The following is an 18,422-nucleotide window of genomic DNA, read 5'->3' as shown; positions in this document are numbered from 1 at the left end:
CGGTTAGTAAACACGTCTTTATGGAGCTGAGATGATGCGGAGGCCCGATTCGGTCAGAGGGAGGGCGCAGCTGCCAACCAGCTTCCATCCCGGGGGGAGTCCTCGGGTGCTGGGGCGGTGGGTTAGGAAAAAGGCCCAAGGGTACAGTTCTGCTGGTCAGATGGCAGTTCTCAGCTTAAAAACACAACTACGAAAACTGCATTCAGGATTGAATTATAATTTCCAGCTTTGCCAAGACGTGGAAATCTGTGGTTGCCTTGACAACCGTAACCCACTTCAGGGCAGCCCTTCCCCTGCCATGTGGGTCTGTGGGCCTCTCTGGGTTTCTTACCTGCCGAGACAACTTTTATTCTCTAGCTGGTTGGGAAGAACCTCCTGAGTCAGGAAACACCAGCTCCCCGGGGGAGCTGGGCTGCAGGCCCCCCGTGGCCTGGGGGCTCCGACACCCCCATGTCGGGGAGGGACGCGGTGGAGGTCACTGAACAGAATGTACACATGACCCTGACGTGGTTGGGAGCTGGTGCCAGGTTTCCTAGGATTAGTTCCGATTTACAAAATATGGAAAAACTCCGGGCTCCATTACAGACACACTGAGGAATGCTCCAGGCACCCGCTCTTTGATGTCAGGGAGAGCGCGGGTTGGGTCACTCCTCCGTGTCTTGCTAATGTTGAAGGAGGCCTGTTAGCTAGTTCTGTGCGTTCATCAGGAAGCACCTCTTTGTTGAGCGTGCTTTCCCTGCGGGCCTTGAGCTGTTTTCATGGCCAGCTGGGTACCTGGTGCTCAGAGGCTGGAGGGTAGATGGACGGGCCAGGCCATCGCCCCGGTTACCGCACATGTATGTTTACCAACCACGATGAGGTCTCTCAGGGGACGTGACAGAGGAACCTGACTTAGACGGGGTCAGGGAGTGGTGCCCGAAAACGAGCTTGAGGTGGAATCTGAGTGGAAGGAGAGGGCAGCCCGGGGCCTTCCAGCTGGGATGCTGTGGCCAGGCAGACATCAGCACGCTAGTCTTTAAGGCGTGACGGGCTCTCAGAGGTTGGGATGATGGCTCAGATTTGCAGCCCAAGGCTGTCGCTTGGGATGGGGCCTGGGGAAGCCAGGGCACGTGTGGGTGCAGACAGTGGTGGTTCTGGCAGAAGGGCCCAGCTCTGCCCTGGAGGGGGACAGAGGCGTGGAGGGGGTTGTCAAGGAGGACTGTGCAGGGCCAGGTGTGCCTGGCAGAGGTGCCCAGGGTCCCTGCCTTGCGCTGCTCGTGGAGGGGGCACTGCTGGACACGGAGACCCGCGGGAGCAGAGTGGGCCTGAGCTCAGTCTTCACCTCACGGAAGTTACGAGTGCATCCACTCTGCAGGGGAGGACGGGTGTCCACATCGGGTACCCGCCCCCCCAGGCGCCTGCTCCCAGGCGGGGTGTCCGCGGGGTAAGGGGGGCAGAGGTGGGGAGAGAGGGGCTGTGGGTCGCACCCCAGGGCAGCTGCGATGTCTCTTCACGGAATCTCAAGGAGGTGGTCCCTGGGGTCAGAGGGTGGCAGAGGTGGCGGGTCACAGCCCCTGGAGGCGGTGACACGGGGTCGGGGGACTGCGGGCTATTCTGGTGAGTGACATTACGGGAGTGGAAGGCAGAGAGGCCCAAGGGCGGTGGAAAGTGGATAAACGGGGAATGTGGCCACATGCGGCCGGGAGCGGGGGAGGGCGAGGCCGGCAGAGCACGTGGGGGCTGGGGGGGCACCGCAAGGACGCCGGGGCTGAGGGGGTGGGCTGGGGGGCGAGGAGGGGAGCGGCGGGGCTGGGGTGGCGCCTGCACCCTCTGAGCACCTGGGGAGGGGGCTGGGTCCTGGGAGGAGGGGAGCAGGGCAGGGGCCCCGTGTGCAGGCTTAGCTGGCCCGGTGAAGAAGGAGGTGGCGGAGTCTGTGTGGGCTGTGATTGGATCAGGCCCCTCTGGCCCCAGCCTGGTGGGTCGGGGGGGTGGCTCGTGCTGCCTGGTTACTGGTGAGACCAGGGCACCCGGGCTCCACTGACACACCGGGTCTGAGGCAGGGGCACCTCTTGGGGGTCCCCCCCCAGGTTCCCACTCATAGCACCCCAGCTCTGTGTGTGCACGGGGGAGTCACCTTTATTTCTGAAAGTTTCTTTTTTTTTGGCTGAAGACTCTCCTTTGCACTGTTTCCATGAAAAGCCCTTCTCAGCTTCATCCCTCTGTGCAGAACGTGTCGTTTGAAGCTGTCCTGGTAATCATGACTGCTGGCTTTGAGCACTTGGATTACCATGTGACTGGCTGTAGCTTCGTTCATGTTACTTTTTATTTATTTATTTTAAAATTTTTTATTGTAGTGGTTTTTGCCATACATTGACATGAATCAGCCAAGGACCCACATGTGTTCCCCATCCTGATCCCCCCTGCCTCCCTCCCCGTCCCATCCCTCTGGGTCTTCCCAGTGCACCAGCCCTGAGCACCTGTCTCATGCATGCAACCTGGCCTGGGGATCTATTTCACCCTTGACAGTATACTTGTTTCAATGCTGTTCTCTTAGAACATCCCACCCTCACCTTCTCCCACAGAGTCTAAAAGTCTGTTCTGTACATGTTCCTTGACCTTGATGTCTGTTGAATTTCTTACATCCATGGGCTCAGAGTTTTAGCAAATTTAGAAACATCGTGCTGGTTATTTCTTCAGGTATTTTTTTCGGTCCAGCCCCTCCCTTGGGGACCCTGATGTCTCCGGTGGGACCACATGTATTACCTGCCTCAAGTCATCCTGCAGCTCTCGGAGGCTCTTATTTTTCCCCATCTTTTCCCTCTCTGTATTTTATCTTGCTTATGTCCTATTGTTGTATCTCCAATATTCAGTGAGGTTTTGATTCTGAAGGAATGTGCTGTCAATCCCATCAGTACTTTTGTTGCTGTTTTTCAGCCATTCAGTCATGTTCGACTCTTTGCGACCCCATGGACCACAGCACACCAGGCTTCTCTGTCTTTCACCATCTCCCAGAGTTTGCTCAAACTCATGTCCATTGAGTCAGTGATGCCATCCAACCTCTGTTGTCCCTTTCTCCTCCTGCCCTCAATCTTTCCCACCATCAGGGTCTTTTCCAAAGAGTCAGCTCTTTGCATCAGGTGGCCAAAGGATTGGAGTTTCAGCTTTAGCATCAGTCCTTCCAATGAATATTCAGGGTTGATTTCCTTTAGGATGGACTGGTTTGATCTCTTTGCTGTCCAAGGGACTCTCAAGAATCTTCTCCAGCAGCATAATTTGAAAGCAGCCTTCTTTATGGTCCAACTCTCACATCCATACATGACTACTGTAAAAACCATAGCTTTGACTAGATGGACCTTTGTTGGCAAAATGATGTCTCTGCTTTTTAACATGCTGTCTAGGTGGCTCAGATGGTAAAGCATCTGCCAACTATGTGGGAGACCCAAGTTTGATCCCTGGGTCAGGAATATCCTCTGGAGAAAGAAATGGCAACCCACTCCAGTACTCTTGCCTGGAAAATCCCATGGACAGAGGAGCCTGGTAGGCTACAGTCTGTGGGATCGCAAAGAGTCGGACACAACTGAGCAATTTCACTTTCACTTTAGGCTTTTCATAGCTATTCTTCCAAGGAGCAGGCAGCTTTTAATTTCATGGTTACAGTCACTGTCTGCAGTGATTTTGGGGCCCAAGAAAATAACATCTGTCACTGTTTCCATTGTTTCCCTATCAATTTGCCCTGAAGTGATGAGACCAGATACGATGATCTTAGTTTTTTGAACACTGAGTTTTAAGCCAGCTTTTTCACTCCTGGTGGTAATTAGGTATATGTATACACTGCTGGAAGCAATGTCGATGGAGTCATTCCTTTTGGATCTATTGATTAAAGTTTTTCATCAAATTTGGGAGGTTTTTGGCCATGATTTCTTCAGAAACCAGCAGTTTTGCTGTCAGAGGAAGCAAGTTTGTGGCTTGTGCCTTTTTAAGCTCAATGTGATGAGCAAAGTAGGAAATGGGATGGGGAAGCCCTCAGCTTCTCTAGCCTGAGGGAGAAGACCCAGTGAGGGTGAGCAGTGGCCCCCTGCACTGGACCAGCGGGGGGTCCCTGGGAAAGGTATTTGTGGAACTCTTCCAGGACACGCCTGCATCAGTGGAGCAGCGGCCTCGTGGGATGGTTGTGTCCCGAGGACGAGGTGCAGGGTGCAGAGTCCAGGAGGCAGAGCCCGAGGGGAAAGCCTGCAGCCCCCACGCAGGCTGGCCAGCAACAGGACAGGGATGGGATGCATGGGTGTGTGATGGGCACTGATCCCTGTCCCCCGTCGTGGGGCCCATCAGGGGGCGTCTGCAGGGCGTGCGCCCACTCCCCAGGAACAGGATGGGCCCAACAGGGGTCAGCTCCAGTGAGCTGCGGTAAGAATGTCAGGATCGCATTCTTCAGTGAGAAGCGAGGCCTTCAGCAGCAGAGGGGGAACCCGCCTGGGGGAAGAGCTGGGTTCTGGGGCTCGGGGCCAGCTCTCCAGGGTCCCTGCTGGCAGCGTCTGCCGGTGGGGACCCCCTGCAGAGGTGAAGACTGACATGCATGCCTGGTGCCACCGCAACCGGCCCTGGGCCTCCCGCTCTTGCCAAAGCCTGGAGCCTTCTTTCGATGGGCCTTCGTCCTCCGAAACGTAAGACAGTCATGAACATCTGGCCAGCTGTACACCTGTTCTCTAAACTGTGTTGAAAGATTTCTTTTGGTGCTTTCTGAGACAGAATATGTGGAAATTAACAAAATACCTTAGAATATTATGTTATTTTTTTCAAACATTCAAACAGGTTTCTCTGAACTGAGCATCAGTGTTGGCCCTGTGCTATAACTTCGAGAAATCCTTAGCACTCAGCAGATGGGGACACGGCCCGCTCCTGGCCCAGAAGCCTGGGGGCTGGTGCTGGGTGGGGCCTCAGAGATGGGGGTCCCTGGCTGGGGGGGCCTTGGAGATGGGGGTCCCCGGCTGGGGGGCCTCGGAGACGGGGGTCTCCCGCCGCCCCTCATCTCAGCGATAGGCGCCAGGTGGCAGCTGGAGCTTGATCGTGCCAGTCGTGTGTTATTTATATTTGGACTCGGGCCGCACGAAACGACGGGCACCCTGCAGTCATCTGGGCGGGTGAGATGCCACGCACGCCTGTGGTAATAACTATAAATAAGACGTAACTTGCCGACTAGGCATGGGTCTTCTTTTAGGTGGAAGTTCTGGGTAAATTAACCCCCGGATGAAACCTGGGGTGAAATTCCCAGCCGGAGTCATCTCTGAAATAAACTTAAAAACCCAGCCGGAACCTCCCCTGTCCCCGCCAAGGCCACCTTCCTGCACCCACGGCTCAGAGCCTTCTCGGGGTTTGGAGCCCAAACAGTTCAGTGTTTGCTGCAGTCCACTCTCTGTGAGAGAGCTGTCTAGGGGTGTCCGTTCATGAACCAGGGAGACTTTAGCTCAAAACTGCTGGAATAGATCTGTGGAACCCTAAGGAGAGGGAAGCTGGTGGGGGGGTGGGCGGGCGGCAGGGGGTCAGGCCCACGCTCCTTTTCTGGGTCAGGTGCCTCAGTTTCCTGGGTGTGAAAGGTGCGCCTGGGGAGTGCAGGCGGGTGCTCTCAACGTTTCCATTTTCCCGACTTGAATTGGACTTTTTCCGTCCTCAGTTCAGGCTAATGATTTATGACACAGGTAGCCCCGTGGGGCCAGGCGTCCCGGGGTCTATAAATAGCATCTCCTCGGCCATAAATGGACCGCAGCCGGGCATCGGGAGGGAGTCGTGCTTAGCTGTCCCAGCAGAGCCTGTGGCCAGCCCCTCCTGCGGTGAGTCTCCTCTTCTCTCCCTCGCTCGCGGCAGGCTGGGCAGGGAGGACTGAGCGTGGGTAGGAGCTGACCGCACTCAGACTCCCAGTGGGTGTCAGGGGGAGAAACGTGAACCAGAGCAGTCCACTCCGCGCAGACAAACGTCAGCCAGGAGTTGGAGTTGAACTGGGAGTTTCTGTGCCGGGATTTGAAACTTTCTGTGCCATTAGACGCTTCTGAGCCCGTCCCAGCCCTCGCACCTTAGCCTGCATTTTGCAGCATCTCCAGGTTGCCCAGTTGGTTGATGGATGTCTGCAATTTTCTGGAGTCTCAGAAATGACAGCCTCTGGCAGGAGAGGGCAGGTTTGAAGTGGTGTGAAATGAAGCTGGATATTTTCTTAAGAGAAAAAGAGAACCCAGGGCCATTCTGCTCTGACCTGACCACAGCGTCTCGGGGAGGGGACAGCTCTGTGCTCCTCGTCACTGTTTCCAAGAGCTCCTGTCACGGCAGTGGGCTGCTCCTGGCGCTCTTCTGTGCATTACGAGCCTGCACGATTCTCCCTCGGTTCCCCTGAGAGAGCCGGAGTGCTGGCCATGCTCTTGAAACGCTACCCCTGAGGAAGGCAGTGGGGCTGGAGCCTGCACCCGGAAGGTCCGGGGTGGTGGGAGGAGTGGCGAGGCAGGAAGGTGGGGGCTCAGCGGTGGGAATCCCATGGGAAGACTTGGGCTCGAGCCCTGGTCCTGGCCGGGGAGGGTCCTGCAGGCCGCACGGTGCCAGCAAAGAACCCAGAAATGCTGAGCTCGCCCCACCTCTGGATCTAAGGTCCTGCCCTGACGAATGCAGCAGTAACACAGGCTTCCAAGAGCACTCGGGGCAAAGCTCATTTAGAGCTCTGCCCTAGACTGAGGCTGAGTTGTACCTGCAGGGCATCTGTGTGAAGCTAACGCTGAACTGGGGAGCTTGGCCCACATGTTCTTATGGAGACAAGGAAACTGGTGGGTCAAGTTTGTGGGATGAAATCTCTGGATAATCTCCTTTGTTTCTAGTTCTCTCCATTTGTGAAAAATGCGGCAGGCCACTGGGCTGCTGGAGAGGGCCGTGCTCCTGTCCAGGAAGCAGCGCCTTATCCTGTTTCTCCGTCTAATTTGATCCTGCTTAAGCGCCGGGGCAGCATGGACCAGCTCCCGGGGAGCCAGGGACTGCGGCAGCAAGGAGGGAACTGCTAAGACATTCAGTCCCGGGGCTCAGAGGCTATTTGGGGAACACTTGAAAAACTGGCAGCCAGACACTAGGCGTCAGGCCGTGTCGGGGGGTGAGGATTTGAAGGGCTGCTCTGTACTCCGTTACACTGACTTCTGGGCTGAGTAGTCCGGAAAGCCTCAGGCAGAGCAGTGCGTGTCTTGGGAACCCGGGTGGGGGCAGCTCCCCGGGGTGGGGGAGCGGCTCCCTGGGGTGGGGGGTGGCTCCCTGGGGTGAGGGGTGGCTCCGTCGGGTGGGGGGCTCCACAGGGGTGGGGGCAGCTGTGTGCTCTGCTTCTCTGGAGGCGCTCTCACCTGGTGTGCCCGTGGACTCTGACCACTTTAGTGGCACAAACGACACTTTCTTTTACTACATGGAAGTAAATGGACATGTTTCCACGGATTAAAGCCCTTCTGGGGACACGAGTGATGACTCCAGTCTGCGCGCGGGACGGGACCAGGGCAGAGCCTCTCACGGAGGCACGTCCCTGCGCCCGAGGACAGGCTCGCATTTCATTTCGGGGTCACAATCCCCAAACGTGTCAGGAGCACCCGTGGGTGGAGAACCGGCGGTTTCGGGTCAGACAGATGCTCGGCTCTGTTGCCGGGAACCAGTGAGCAGGAGGCTTATTTGCATCACCTGAGACCATTTCCTAGCAGGAAAGGTCGAGACTCAAACCGGGACAGAAGGAGATGATGCAGCTCGAGTTGCGTAAATTCACTCACAGTTGAAAACACCGAAACCCCTGTGATTTGACCACGTTGACTGGTCAGAGTGGGGTATTGTCTCTAGGGGTCACAGAGCCGGCCCACTGGTGTGCCCAATGTCCCCTGCCCCCTCTTCCAGCCCCTCTATTCTCCGTGAAGGACACTGACCCGGGTGGGCGGCCAGGTTAGAGCTGGGATCTGGCCCCAGTGCCCCCTCCCCTGGGACTCACTCCCCTAAGCTGTGCTGGGGGCGGCTGAGGGGTCAGTGGGGGGATTGTTTTCCTAAAGAGGAGAAAGCCGAGGAAGGTCTGTGGAGATGGCCCGTCACCCCCTTCTCTTGGGGGGGTCCTCCTAGGGCAACTGGCCGTGTCCCTGTGGTCCCCTGAGACTTGGGGCTGCAACTCTGGAGCAGGCGCTGGGCCTGCAGGGCTTGCTTCCACAGGCATCCTCCCACTGTTGACAGGCCCCAGGTGGGCGGGGACGGGCACAGTTGGGCAGGTTCTAGAATCTGAGGCCCACTGAGCAGTGCCCACGCGGGGCCTGGCATGGGCTCTGGCTGTGTGGGAGTCCCGCCAGCAGGAGTTGCGTGCACAAAGGTGGGAGTTCACTGCCAGCCTGAAGCAGGCATCCCTAAGGCCTCTCCACCCTTGAGATGCAACAGGCCGGGGTCCAGGCTTGGCCGGTACGGGCAGGTGCGCCCGCTGTGGGCAGGGTGGATGTGGGGCAGCCTCCTGGATCTCTGGGCAAGATGTCTACTCAGTGAGTGGAGCAGCGTGGGGGCTGGGGGCTGGGTACCGCCAGGCCCCCGGTGTCCTGGGGGACGCATCTCGGGCAAGTCCACAGTCAGAGCAGGGGAAGTGCGGGCACTCCACTCCAGCCTTGCATCCCCATCGCTGCAGAGGGCTCGCCCGTGGCCGGAGACGGCGGACTCACCAGCCACACGTCAGCCAGCACGGGCCGGGCAACCCCGCACGCGGAGCCCGTGGGCCGCTGGCTCTGAACAGCACCGGGGTCCCGCCAAGGGGGGCTGCCTCTATGGGGCGCTCGCTGCCACACTCTGAAACGCGTCCTGACAGCTTACTCTCTCCTGTCACCTTGGCCATTTTTGGACTCTTCCCTCTGCCAAGAAAGGCGACAGATTTGACGGGTGTCTCAGCAGAGACATGTACACATCACGATGGGACGGGACACCAGTGCAACAGCAGCTGCGGGGCGTCCTGGGCTTCTCTGCTGTAGGACTCTTCCCCACAAGTGCAGGGTCGATGGGAGATGGTGTCTCGGAGACAGAACTGGCCCCCAACACATGGACTCAGAGGCCCGTTTCCAGAGATGCAATGTGTGCCTTATTAGAGGGGAAGCTTTCCTTGAAGATTTGCTCTGAGTCTGGAAAATCCCAGGGATGTAGCTGAGGGCTCTGCAGATATTAAAATGATAAGCACGGGCTTTCAGATACCCAGTCCTGCCTGCAGAATTAAGCTCGACAACAGCAGACACGAGTGTGCCAGGCCCAGACGGCCACTGGTGTTGGTGTGCGTTCCTCCCTGGGGAGCGTGGTGCCTGCGCTGTGTACATTCAGCCGGAGGTCCGGGTTAGAGACAGGACAAGAGCGCCAAGGCCACGCAGAGGGCTGCAGGTGTTGGAACCTGCGCACTTGACCTCAGCATTGGCGCCTCTTCAGAGCTGGGTGGGATGGAGCATCTGCGTCTGTACCGGCTCCCTCAGGCGGAACTTTCCATTGAGTGTTTACAGTCAGACATACACCACGTGCCACACGCCGGACCCCGGGGATCCGTGGTGGGTGGTTGACTAGCTGGTCTCTAGGAGGGAATCTGGAGATGAGTTAGTGTAGAAAAGTATAAAAGGCCCAGGAAGAGCAGTCTGGTGGCGTCTGGACTGGGTCTTCTGTGTGCTCCTGTATGCTTCTGTGTGCACATAGGTCATTTCTGTTTGCTTCTGGGAAATCAGCCCCCTCTCCGGCCACGGGGGCACCTGCCCATCCTCCTGCAAGGGCAGGAGCTTGGCTAACACCCAACGACCTTTCTGAGCTCCGCAGTTCTGTGATTCTGGGAGATCACAGTCTAAAGGGACCTGACTGTGAGTCACAGGCGAGGAACAAACCCTGCGTTTGGAAGGCTTCCTAGCCTCCGCTCAGGAGTGTGGGTGGTGGTGCAGAGTGGGGGGCTGCCGCAGGCAGGACCCCGCGCTTGCCCCTCGGCTTTCACCCTGTCCCGTGGGCTGTGCTCTGGGCCAGATCACAGTTTGAACACAGACGATGAGAGTGGACCGGGGTTTGAGGGTGTCCTTGAGCCCCTCTGCCTGGAGGTCAGCAACCACAGGGCCTGGGGGATGCTGTCTGCACCCCTCAGAGAGGCAGGCAGCTGGGAAGCCAGCGGGCTACTGGCTTGGCGAGCATGTGCAGCACACGCTGCTAACAGGCCCTGCCTCAGACCCCCACGTCCCTGCCGCAGGGGGGCCCCTGTCTCTGGGATCTAATGCTTGATAATCTGAGGAACTGATCATAGGAATAAAGAGCACAATATATCTAATGCACTTGAATCATCCCAACCCTGCCCCCTCCAGTCTGTGGGAAAACTATCCTCCTCAAAACTGGTCCCTAGTGCCAAAAAGGTTGGGGACCATTGCTCTAGCAGACTTCTTGTTTGGGGAGGATTTAGCTGATACATGCTCACTCTCCTGCACCCCGCAGGCTTTGAGCTGGGCTCCATCCCTAGGCCTGCTCCTCCCACGAAGTGAGCTGACAGGTCACCCACGAGTGTGAGCGGGTCAGGCTGTTGGAGGGGTGGGCCTGGGGGTGTCCTGGAGACACGATCCTTTCTCAAAGCCCCTTCAATCAGAAGTGGCTTCAGCCCCTGCAAGATGCCGAACCCTCTACCCATGGCCGTGGTCTTTGCAGAGTGAAAGGTCTCTTATTGGGACCCTGAGACCCTGTGTCCTGCCTTGCCTTGCTCCAGGGACACCCTCATCCGCCCTGCAGCTGCCGTCACCTCCCCACCCAAAGAGGCTCCTTTCAAACGGCGCCTTCTTGGGGGCCGCTGGCTGCCACGCTCTGAGGCCGCTTCCCTGAGGGCTTCGCGCCTCCCTCTGCTGTGTCTCCTCCTTGCTCGTGTTCTAAGCGCTTGTGTACTTCTTTGACCTGTGCTTCAATTATTTTTATCCTTATCACTCACATTGCTTTCCATGTTGCCTGAACGAACTAGGTCATCTGTAGACACTGGGTGAGTTTATTAATTAAGTGGAAAGTGTAGCTCAGTCTTCCGATTTTTTATGGACTCAAACAAGAAATGCAGTCAGGTGCCGGGGGACCTAATAGGTGTCCAACACTATTTCCTCTTATAGAATCTTCCTTTTGTTCCCTTCTTTTAGCCAGGGTTGAGTTAGTTGGAGCTGATTTCCGTGCAGGCGTTGCAGCAGCCTGGTCGGTGGCAACGCAGGGTCTCAGCTCCGCCTGTCGCTCTTGCCTGCAGGAGTCGCCAAGATGTCGCTTGTCGCGGTGCCCTTCTACCAAAAGAGACACAAGCACTTTGACCAGTCCTACCGCAATATCCAAACACGGTACCTTCTGGATGAATACGCAGCGAGAAAGAAGTAAGTCGATGAGGCAGCCGATCTCGAGTATGAGCTGTGTCTGACCTTGGAGGCTTCCTGAAGCCCAGAGATGACCTGGTTTGGGGGTTCAGGGAGGGCTGTGATCCCCGATGCCCGCGTCCAGAGCAGACAGGGGGCGTGGCTGACCCAGCTGCACAGAAAGCTGTCGGGCTACTGCATGACATCCTGGCAGGTCCCAGCAGGTCCTCTTAGATTGGCTCTGAGCCCCGGGTTTAGCTCATGAGACAGGGACCTTCCTTCACACGCCTTCCAGAACTATAATCTAGAAGCTCACCCAGAAGCAAGGACCACGAGAAGGAAATCCGTGGGGGGGAAGGCCGCTGGGACCAAGGTGTGTGGGGGTAAACTGATGATTGGATGGAAGCTGATCTCAGAGAGAACACTGCTACGTTAATGACAAATGCAGCAGAAGGCAGATTGCTCTCTGTCTGATGGGCTGGTGTCAAGCCGCAGCAGCATCAGTGAGTTCCTGTGGCGACAATTTAGGAGATGGACACTGAGCGGGGCTCTGGCCTCAGCTCCATGGCCCCTATATTTAGAGCTGCCCATGGCCCTTGTGGTCGGCTGCCATCCCAGGAACAAACAGAGCCAAACATTCGCTGCCCCTCCCCGCAGCCTTGGGGAGCTTCAGATCTCTTAAGATAGACATCACTGTGGCCTCAGGCCAGAAGGGCCTGGCGGGCACCTGCTGGCCCCAGAGGGTGGGGTGGGGGTGGCAGGGAGCTGAGTCCGGGGAGAGGGGGCGCCCCTGGGGGTGGGCACGGGCAGATGGGGCGGAGGTCACACACGGGGATTTGTGTGTGTGTGTATGCGAGCCGGTAGGTGTGTACACACATGGGTGCCCGCAGGCGTGGACACCCGTAAATTCCGAGGAGAGGCTGGGGGTATGGCAAGAGTGATGCTGTTTGTAACTACACATTTGTGCTTCTCCCCTGCACCAAGGCGCGCTTCTGCCCAGTCGTCTTTGCAGAGATCCGTCACTCGGAAGTCGTCCTCGCAGAGGGAGTCCAGCCGGGCGGCGCTGGGAGAGACCACCCTGGGAGAGACCACCCTCGGGGAGACCACTCTGGGGGAGTCCACCCTGGGCAGGACCACCTGCCGGCTGTGCGCCAAGAGGCTGAGCAGTGCGCTGGAAGAGGAGGCGCAAGAGAGGAAGCGCAGGTAACCCCCCAACCCCCACTGCCACACTCGTCCCAGCCTGGGGACCAGGGGCTGTGCGGTCAGAGAGCAGGGGCAGAGCTGGAGGGGCCTGGGAGACGCGGGGGGGCTCCTGCTGCAGCAGAAGCCACGAACGGCCGCTTTCGGCCCATCTTGCTCTGCAACCCCGTTGTCTCCATTGGTCCCTGCAAGGAAGCGCCCGGGGTGGCTTTTCTGCAACCTCGGGTCCAGGAGATGGACCCCAAGGGTCCAGGGTCCAGCGCGCAGTCCAGGGGACCCACGTCTGCTTCCCCGCGACAGAGCTGGACTGGCCCCAGGCCTCTGTCCCCTTCCCGCTAAACACACTTCCCCACCCAGGGAACATGACTGCCACACTTGGAAGCATCGAGACCTAAAGGTGTGAATTGGAGTTTTCAAATTTCCATCAACAACCTCGGGCTACTAAAGGCCAGCTGTGAGGCCTGCACTCAAGCAGGGGACCTTCCAGAGAGGGACCAGGCTGCCAGCCAGCTGTCTGTGGACCCCCGTGTTTCACATTTCTACTGGCTCAGCTCACAGGGGAGAAGCCGCTGGAATGGGGTGGGCAGGCGACTGAGAACTCTGGGCTTAAAATTATCCCAGATCACAAGAAGCCGGTGGTCAGCTGACTCCAGTCTTCTAAGAACAGAGTGCTTACGCACCTCGAGAATGCTTTGTATCTGCTCTATTTTTCCTCCTCACCTTCTACTTATTTCTAGAAATTTCTCTCTATATCTCTAAAACACTCAAAACCAGAAGGAAAAATGGGATTTAGGTCAACATGTTTCAGTCGGAAAGTTGCACTATGACTAAGGAATCTGTTTAATGAAAATATTGTATAGCTGAAAATATTAGCCTTTATTTTTGAAAATTTGAATTATCTTTAAATGCCTTATGGGAATGTTGTCCTGTAAATTAATTTCATTGTCAAGTGAAGACTTATTTTGTAAAAGAATCAATTCAAAATGTGTACATTAAGAAGTTGGGTTTTTATATGTTGGATTATTGCAGAAAGAGTTCTACTGTACTTAAAGTTTTGGCACAGCAAGTGAGAAGACCAGAGCCTTATCACTTTATCTTTATTTGAACCAGCAGTTATATTAATAACTTGCAGTGATCCTGTCCCATAAATTCCCATTCCTCAGTTTCCTGAGGTGGAATGGATGAGGAAAGTAAACTTGTATTGATTTGAACAGTTAGGGAGTTGGTGACTGTGACTCCTGTGGTTTCAGCAAAAAATGACTTTTGTGACAGTCCTGGCTGTTGGAAGTTTTCCTAAAACACTTGAAGCTGTTCTCTTGAAGTAGCAGATCTGACTCAAGAACGTATTTTGATTCTCAGTGACTGGTTATGATCTTACTGTGTCCCTGGAGCTCAGGGTGAAGTCAGTCTGGGCAGGTGCAGTGGAGATGGCACGGTTGTGCCAACCCTCCAAGGGCCCAGCACCCACGCCTTGGGCGCTGCTTTTAGGACCTTCACAGGGTTTTACTCTCACAATCCATGTGCACATCTCCCACGTGAAAGATCCTACAAGGTCTTTCCTCCCTTCAAAGTGAACCTGAGTACAACTGGAGGTTTTGGTGAGCTGAGCCAGAATTCATGGAGATTTTGTAGCAATTCCCGCTCTGTACTGGCCATGGAGGGGGATTTGAGGAGTTAGATGAATTCCAGTCCTGGTGATGATTTACTGCTTTTGTTGGCCTGAAGTGTTACTGAAAGCACATATTTATTCCTATGTCCTGTGGCAGATAGGAGTTTAATCTACAGGACAAATCAGTCTTTGGTGAAAGATGAAATTGTGGCTCCATCGGTGTGAGTTAAGCTGTGAGATCTTCATGCGAGCTAAAAGCCAACGCGGCACCAGTGTGCTCTGAAGGGTCTCGGCGTGCCCTCCTGAAAGATACAGCCGATTAGCTGTGTCCCTGTGATGCCTGTCTATCTGTCCTGGGCAAAGTGGGCCTCCTAGACTCACGCAGCTGTCCAAGGGGTGTGTCCTTAGGGCAGAAGCTCGGACACTGACATTACTCGGCGCAGGAGGACGGGGTCCTGGCCTCCTGGACAGGGACCAGCAGGGACGCGTTGTCAGTGTCCTGAGTCATGTATTTGGGGCGAGGGGTGATTCCAGTTCAATAATAAATCACTAGGGGCTGGTGGTGCCATCAACAAGCCCCGGACTCGTAGAGTTTGGACACAGGTCAAAGTGGGACTTCTGATCCTTCAGTCTTGTCAGGACAGTCTGCGGCACACGCAGAGCTCCATCAGTGCTGTGACTGTCACCTCCTGGGATCCCTGCAGACAAGAAGGCTCCGTTTCTGGGAGCCTGCTTAGCAGGCCCCCGCTGTCTCCAGCACAGACTCGCAGAGCCACTTGCGCGAGAGTGAAGTGGAGCCCAGCAGCCAGGTTCAGGGTGTCTGGAGCCGGCCGAGCCTGGATGCCTGCTGGGCCGGGGTGTTGGGGGTTGTCTGTGGGCACACGGGAGGTGGCCCTCGGCAGGAGGAATGGACCCCTCACTTCTCCGCCCCTACAGATCGAGAAGCTGCTGACTGTGTGCTCTGGAATACAGACTATTTTAGTCTGAATTTGCTAGTTCAGAAGGCTTTACATGGGTCTGAAATTCACTCAGACATGGCAGCCTCGGGGGGGACGAGTGGGTTTTGTGTGACGCTGGGTTCGCGGAACAAGCGAGTGGAGAGGAACAAGAGGAGCGGAGCTCGCGGAACAAGCCGGGTTAGGAGATCCTGAGAGGCGGGGTCGGGTCCCGGTTAGGAGATCCTGGGAGGCGGGGTCGGGCCCCGCCCGCCGTCACCGCGCCCCCTTCTCTGCGCCTCGCGCAGGTACCAGTCAATGGTGGCTGCCTACGGGGAGGCCAAGCGGGAGCGCTACCTGAGCGAGCTGGCCCAGCTGGAGGAGGATGTGCACGTGGCCCGCACCCACGCCCGGGACCAGCTGGACAGGCTGGCCCTGCAGCACGCAGGCAGACACGGCCTGCACCACGCGGTAGGCGCGCGCACTGGGGGCGTCCGGGGGCGGTGGGGTGCTCCGGGGCCCCGGGGCGCACCGGTGCGCCCCCCGGGGCCCTGACCGTGCTGGACCCCGGACAGGTGGACGACAGGCTGGCCTGGGAGCGGCACTCGTTCGAGGATCGAATAAGCCGGGCGCCCGAGATCCTGGTGCGGCTGCGCTCACACACCGTCTGGGAGCGGATGTCAGTCAAGCTGTGCTTCACTGTGCAGGGGTTCCCCACCCCCGTGGTGCAGTGGTGAGTGGGCGCCCTTCGGGGCGGCCGGCTGCTTCCCTTTGAAGGCTCCGCAGCCTTTGGCTCACCTGGGTGGACAGAGAAGGTCCGAGTGCAGGGAGCTGCACCCGCTCCAGGGACCAACACACACAAAACCCACGGGGAAAGGCAGCTGTAAACGTGCCGTGGGGCCTGGGCAGGTGGTTTCATTTCACTGCAGTTGAGCCACTGATTGTCCAGAGGTTTGTTATGTAAAACCCGGGAATTCCCTGGAGGTCCCCTGGTCAGGACTCTGAGCTCTCACTGCCGGGGGCCTGGGGTTCCACTCCTAGTTGAGGAACTAAGATCCTGCAAGCAGCACCATGCAGCCAGGAAAATACAATAAAGGAAAATAAAACCAGGTTTCCTGAAATGACCAGTGTCGACACCCACGGTTCTGCTTTTACTCGTGTGAATGGAGACACTAAACTCCAAGGCCCTGGAGCCCTACAGTAGGGTTCCTCAAGCCTTGAGACACTGACAGATGAAGTCTCTAAGCCCATCGACACTTGGTATTGATGTGCATTGCTAAAGTTGACGTATCTGTCCATTTCCTTCCCTCTTGCTCATGCTGGGTCCCTGGGGTCTGTCTGGCCACAGAAGACATTTTGCTCATGTCTCGGGTTGGGTCTCTTGGCAGCAGAGGAGACAAGGGTTGCCTGGCTCCTCTGGCTGCTTGACAGGCGGGCTAAGGAGACTGGGGCTGCCCGCCCTTGGTCTTGGGGAGCCATGGTCCTGTGTCCTGGGGGACCGCCGGGTCCAGCCTCGTCCTGGTGAGACCAGAGTGGCTGGCTATCTCCATGTGGGTCCCGGTGACCCTGTGGCTTCCAGAGGCTGTACCAAGGCCTAACCAACCTTGGTTACGTTTTTTCTTGGAATGACGTATCCTGAGTTTCTAGAAAGTTCCAGGGGGTCTTGGCCCATGCCCTGTTGCAGGCTGAGGGTTGCCCAGGCTATCCGAGTGTAGTGAGAGCTGCCCCCTCTTCAACAGTTGAGGGGGTGCTGGACGTTTCCTGAAGCTGCTCCCCCTGCCCATCCACCTGAGATGTGAGCAGTGACTCAGGCAGAAGCAGGGCAATGATGCGTGTGTGTGTGTGCATACGTGTGTGTCCATGCGCGCATGTGTGCATGCACGTGTGTGTGCACGCGCGTGTGCGTGCGTGTGTATGCATGCGCGCATGTGTGTGTGAGTGTGGGGCCAGGCGGGGGCAGGGATGGAAAACAAGCAAGGTCGGGACATGCGCCAAACCTCCACCTGCCTTCACACTCAGGTGCTTCCCTTGTTCAGGTATAAAGACGGCAGCTTGATCTGCCAGGCCGGGGAGCCGGGCAAGTACAGAATCGACAGCAAGTACGGCGTGCACACGCTGGAGATCAACAGGTAAGTGCCCGGACGCCTGCTCAGGTGGTCAGGCTCCCATCATGGGAGTAGAGGCTATGTTCCACACGGCGCTCTGGGAGCCTCTGAGTTAACTATTGGCAGGAGACACAAGCGTCCCTCCGTCTCCCTGGTGGCATCTGAGGGTTGTGGACCCGAGAGTTCTGCCCAGGCTTCTGCTTTGGGCACAGAGGGAGTAGGTGGTTTAAACAGTTTATTGAAGGACGACGGTGGCCAGTCCAGGTGTGAGGCCACGGGGAAAGCGGGGCCTCACGCCCGCCCACCAGCAGGGCTGAATCTTCTCCCAGGTTTGGGCCACAGTTCCTAAGCTCCACTCTTCAAGGAAATGTGACTTTTTTTTTCTCACAACAAATTGGAAACATGTAATAAATACAGGTGGGCTTCCCAGGTGGTGCTGGTGGTGAAGAATCCACCTGCCAATGCAGGAGACCTAACAGACACAGGTTCGATCCCTGGGTTGGGAAGATCCCCTGGAGGAGCTCGTGGCAGCCCACTCCAGTGCTCTTGCTGGAGAATCCCACGGACAGAGGAGCCCAGCGGGCTACAGTCCATGGGGTCGCAAAGTTAGACACGACGGACGCGACTAAGTATGCACACACACACGGTAAATACAGCTAAGTAAAAGATAATGACGTTCACCTGTTTCCAGCGTCTGGGGTCAGTATTCCGGAGCACTTAAGCACTGCTGTTTCTGTTATCCAACACTCACCCTCCATGCGCACTTCAAATTTTTTTTTACAAAAAGTGAAATTCTGCTGTTCATTTTCTCTCTGCTTTTCTGAATACACAGCTTTTATTTTTTTACAAAAAGATCATAACATTATGCAGGTTAATGAGGACAGAGGCTAACAGGTTACAGTTAAGATTAAAGTCTGTGTTGAGTCATGACTTTGCTTCTCTGAAGGAAAGCTGAGGCCCCACTGGCACTGTTGGCTGAGAACGTACTGTGTGCCCCACACTGTCCGGGGGCTTGGGATAAAGCCGCCAGAAGCTGGCTTCCTGACTTGGAGGTCTAGCACACGGAGGTGAGCCGTGTGGAAAGGAGAATCAGGCCCGGGTGACGGTGCTGGGCACCCAGATCCAGACGCAGTCCGGCCCTGCAGCGGGTGTGAACTGAAGAGGCAGGTCTTTGGGGAGAAGCCATCTAAGCGCCAGGCCTGCAGGCGACGGAAAAGGGACAGGGGCTCCCAGGAGGGGAACTGCCCCGGGGCTGCAG

General features: G+C 56.8%; 1 protein-coding gene across 1 annotated transcript in view; it reads left to right on the top strand.

Annotated features, from left to right (window-relative positions):
- The first annotated feature begins 5,725 nt into the window (after positions 1 to 5,725).
- MYOM2 (myomesin 2) overlaps positions 5,726 to 18,422 on the top strand; it is a 64,934-nt gene continuing 52,237 nt past the window's right edge. The window contains exons 1-6 of the mRNA XM_070460177.1: positions 5,726 to 5,804; positions 11,216 to 11,336; positions 12,300 to 12,518; positions 15,368 to 15,530; positions 15,635 to 15,792; positions 17,096 to 17,188. Coding sequence (XP_070316278.1) covers positions 11,227 to 11,336; positions 12,300 to 12,518; positions 15,368 to 15,530; positions 15,635 to 15,792; positions 17,096 to 17,188 — 743 coding nt within the window. The 5' untranslated portion in view covers positions 5,726 to 5,804; positions 11,216 to 11,226. The remainder of the gene's footprint in view (positions 5,805 to 11,215; positions 11,337 to 12,299; positions 12,519 to 15,367; positions 15,531 to 15,634; positions 15,793 to 17,095; positions 17,189 to 18,422) is intronic.

This window comes from Odocoileus virginianus, chromosome 32 (assembly GCF_023699985.2).
Source record: "Odocoileus virginianus isolate 20LAN1187 ecotype Illinois chromosome 32, Ovbor_1.2, whole genome shotgun sequence".
NCBI lineage: Eukaryota > Metazoa > Chordata > Mammalia > Artiodactyla > Cervidae > Odocoileus > Odocoileus virginianus.
Note: the sequence above shows the minus strand (reverse complement) of the source record. Positions and strands in the feature narration are given on the sequence as shown.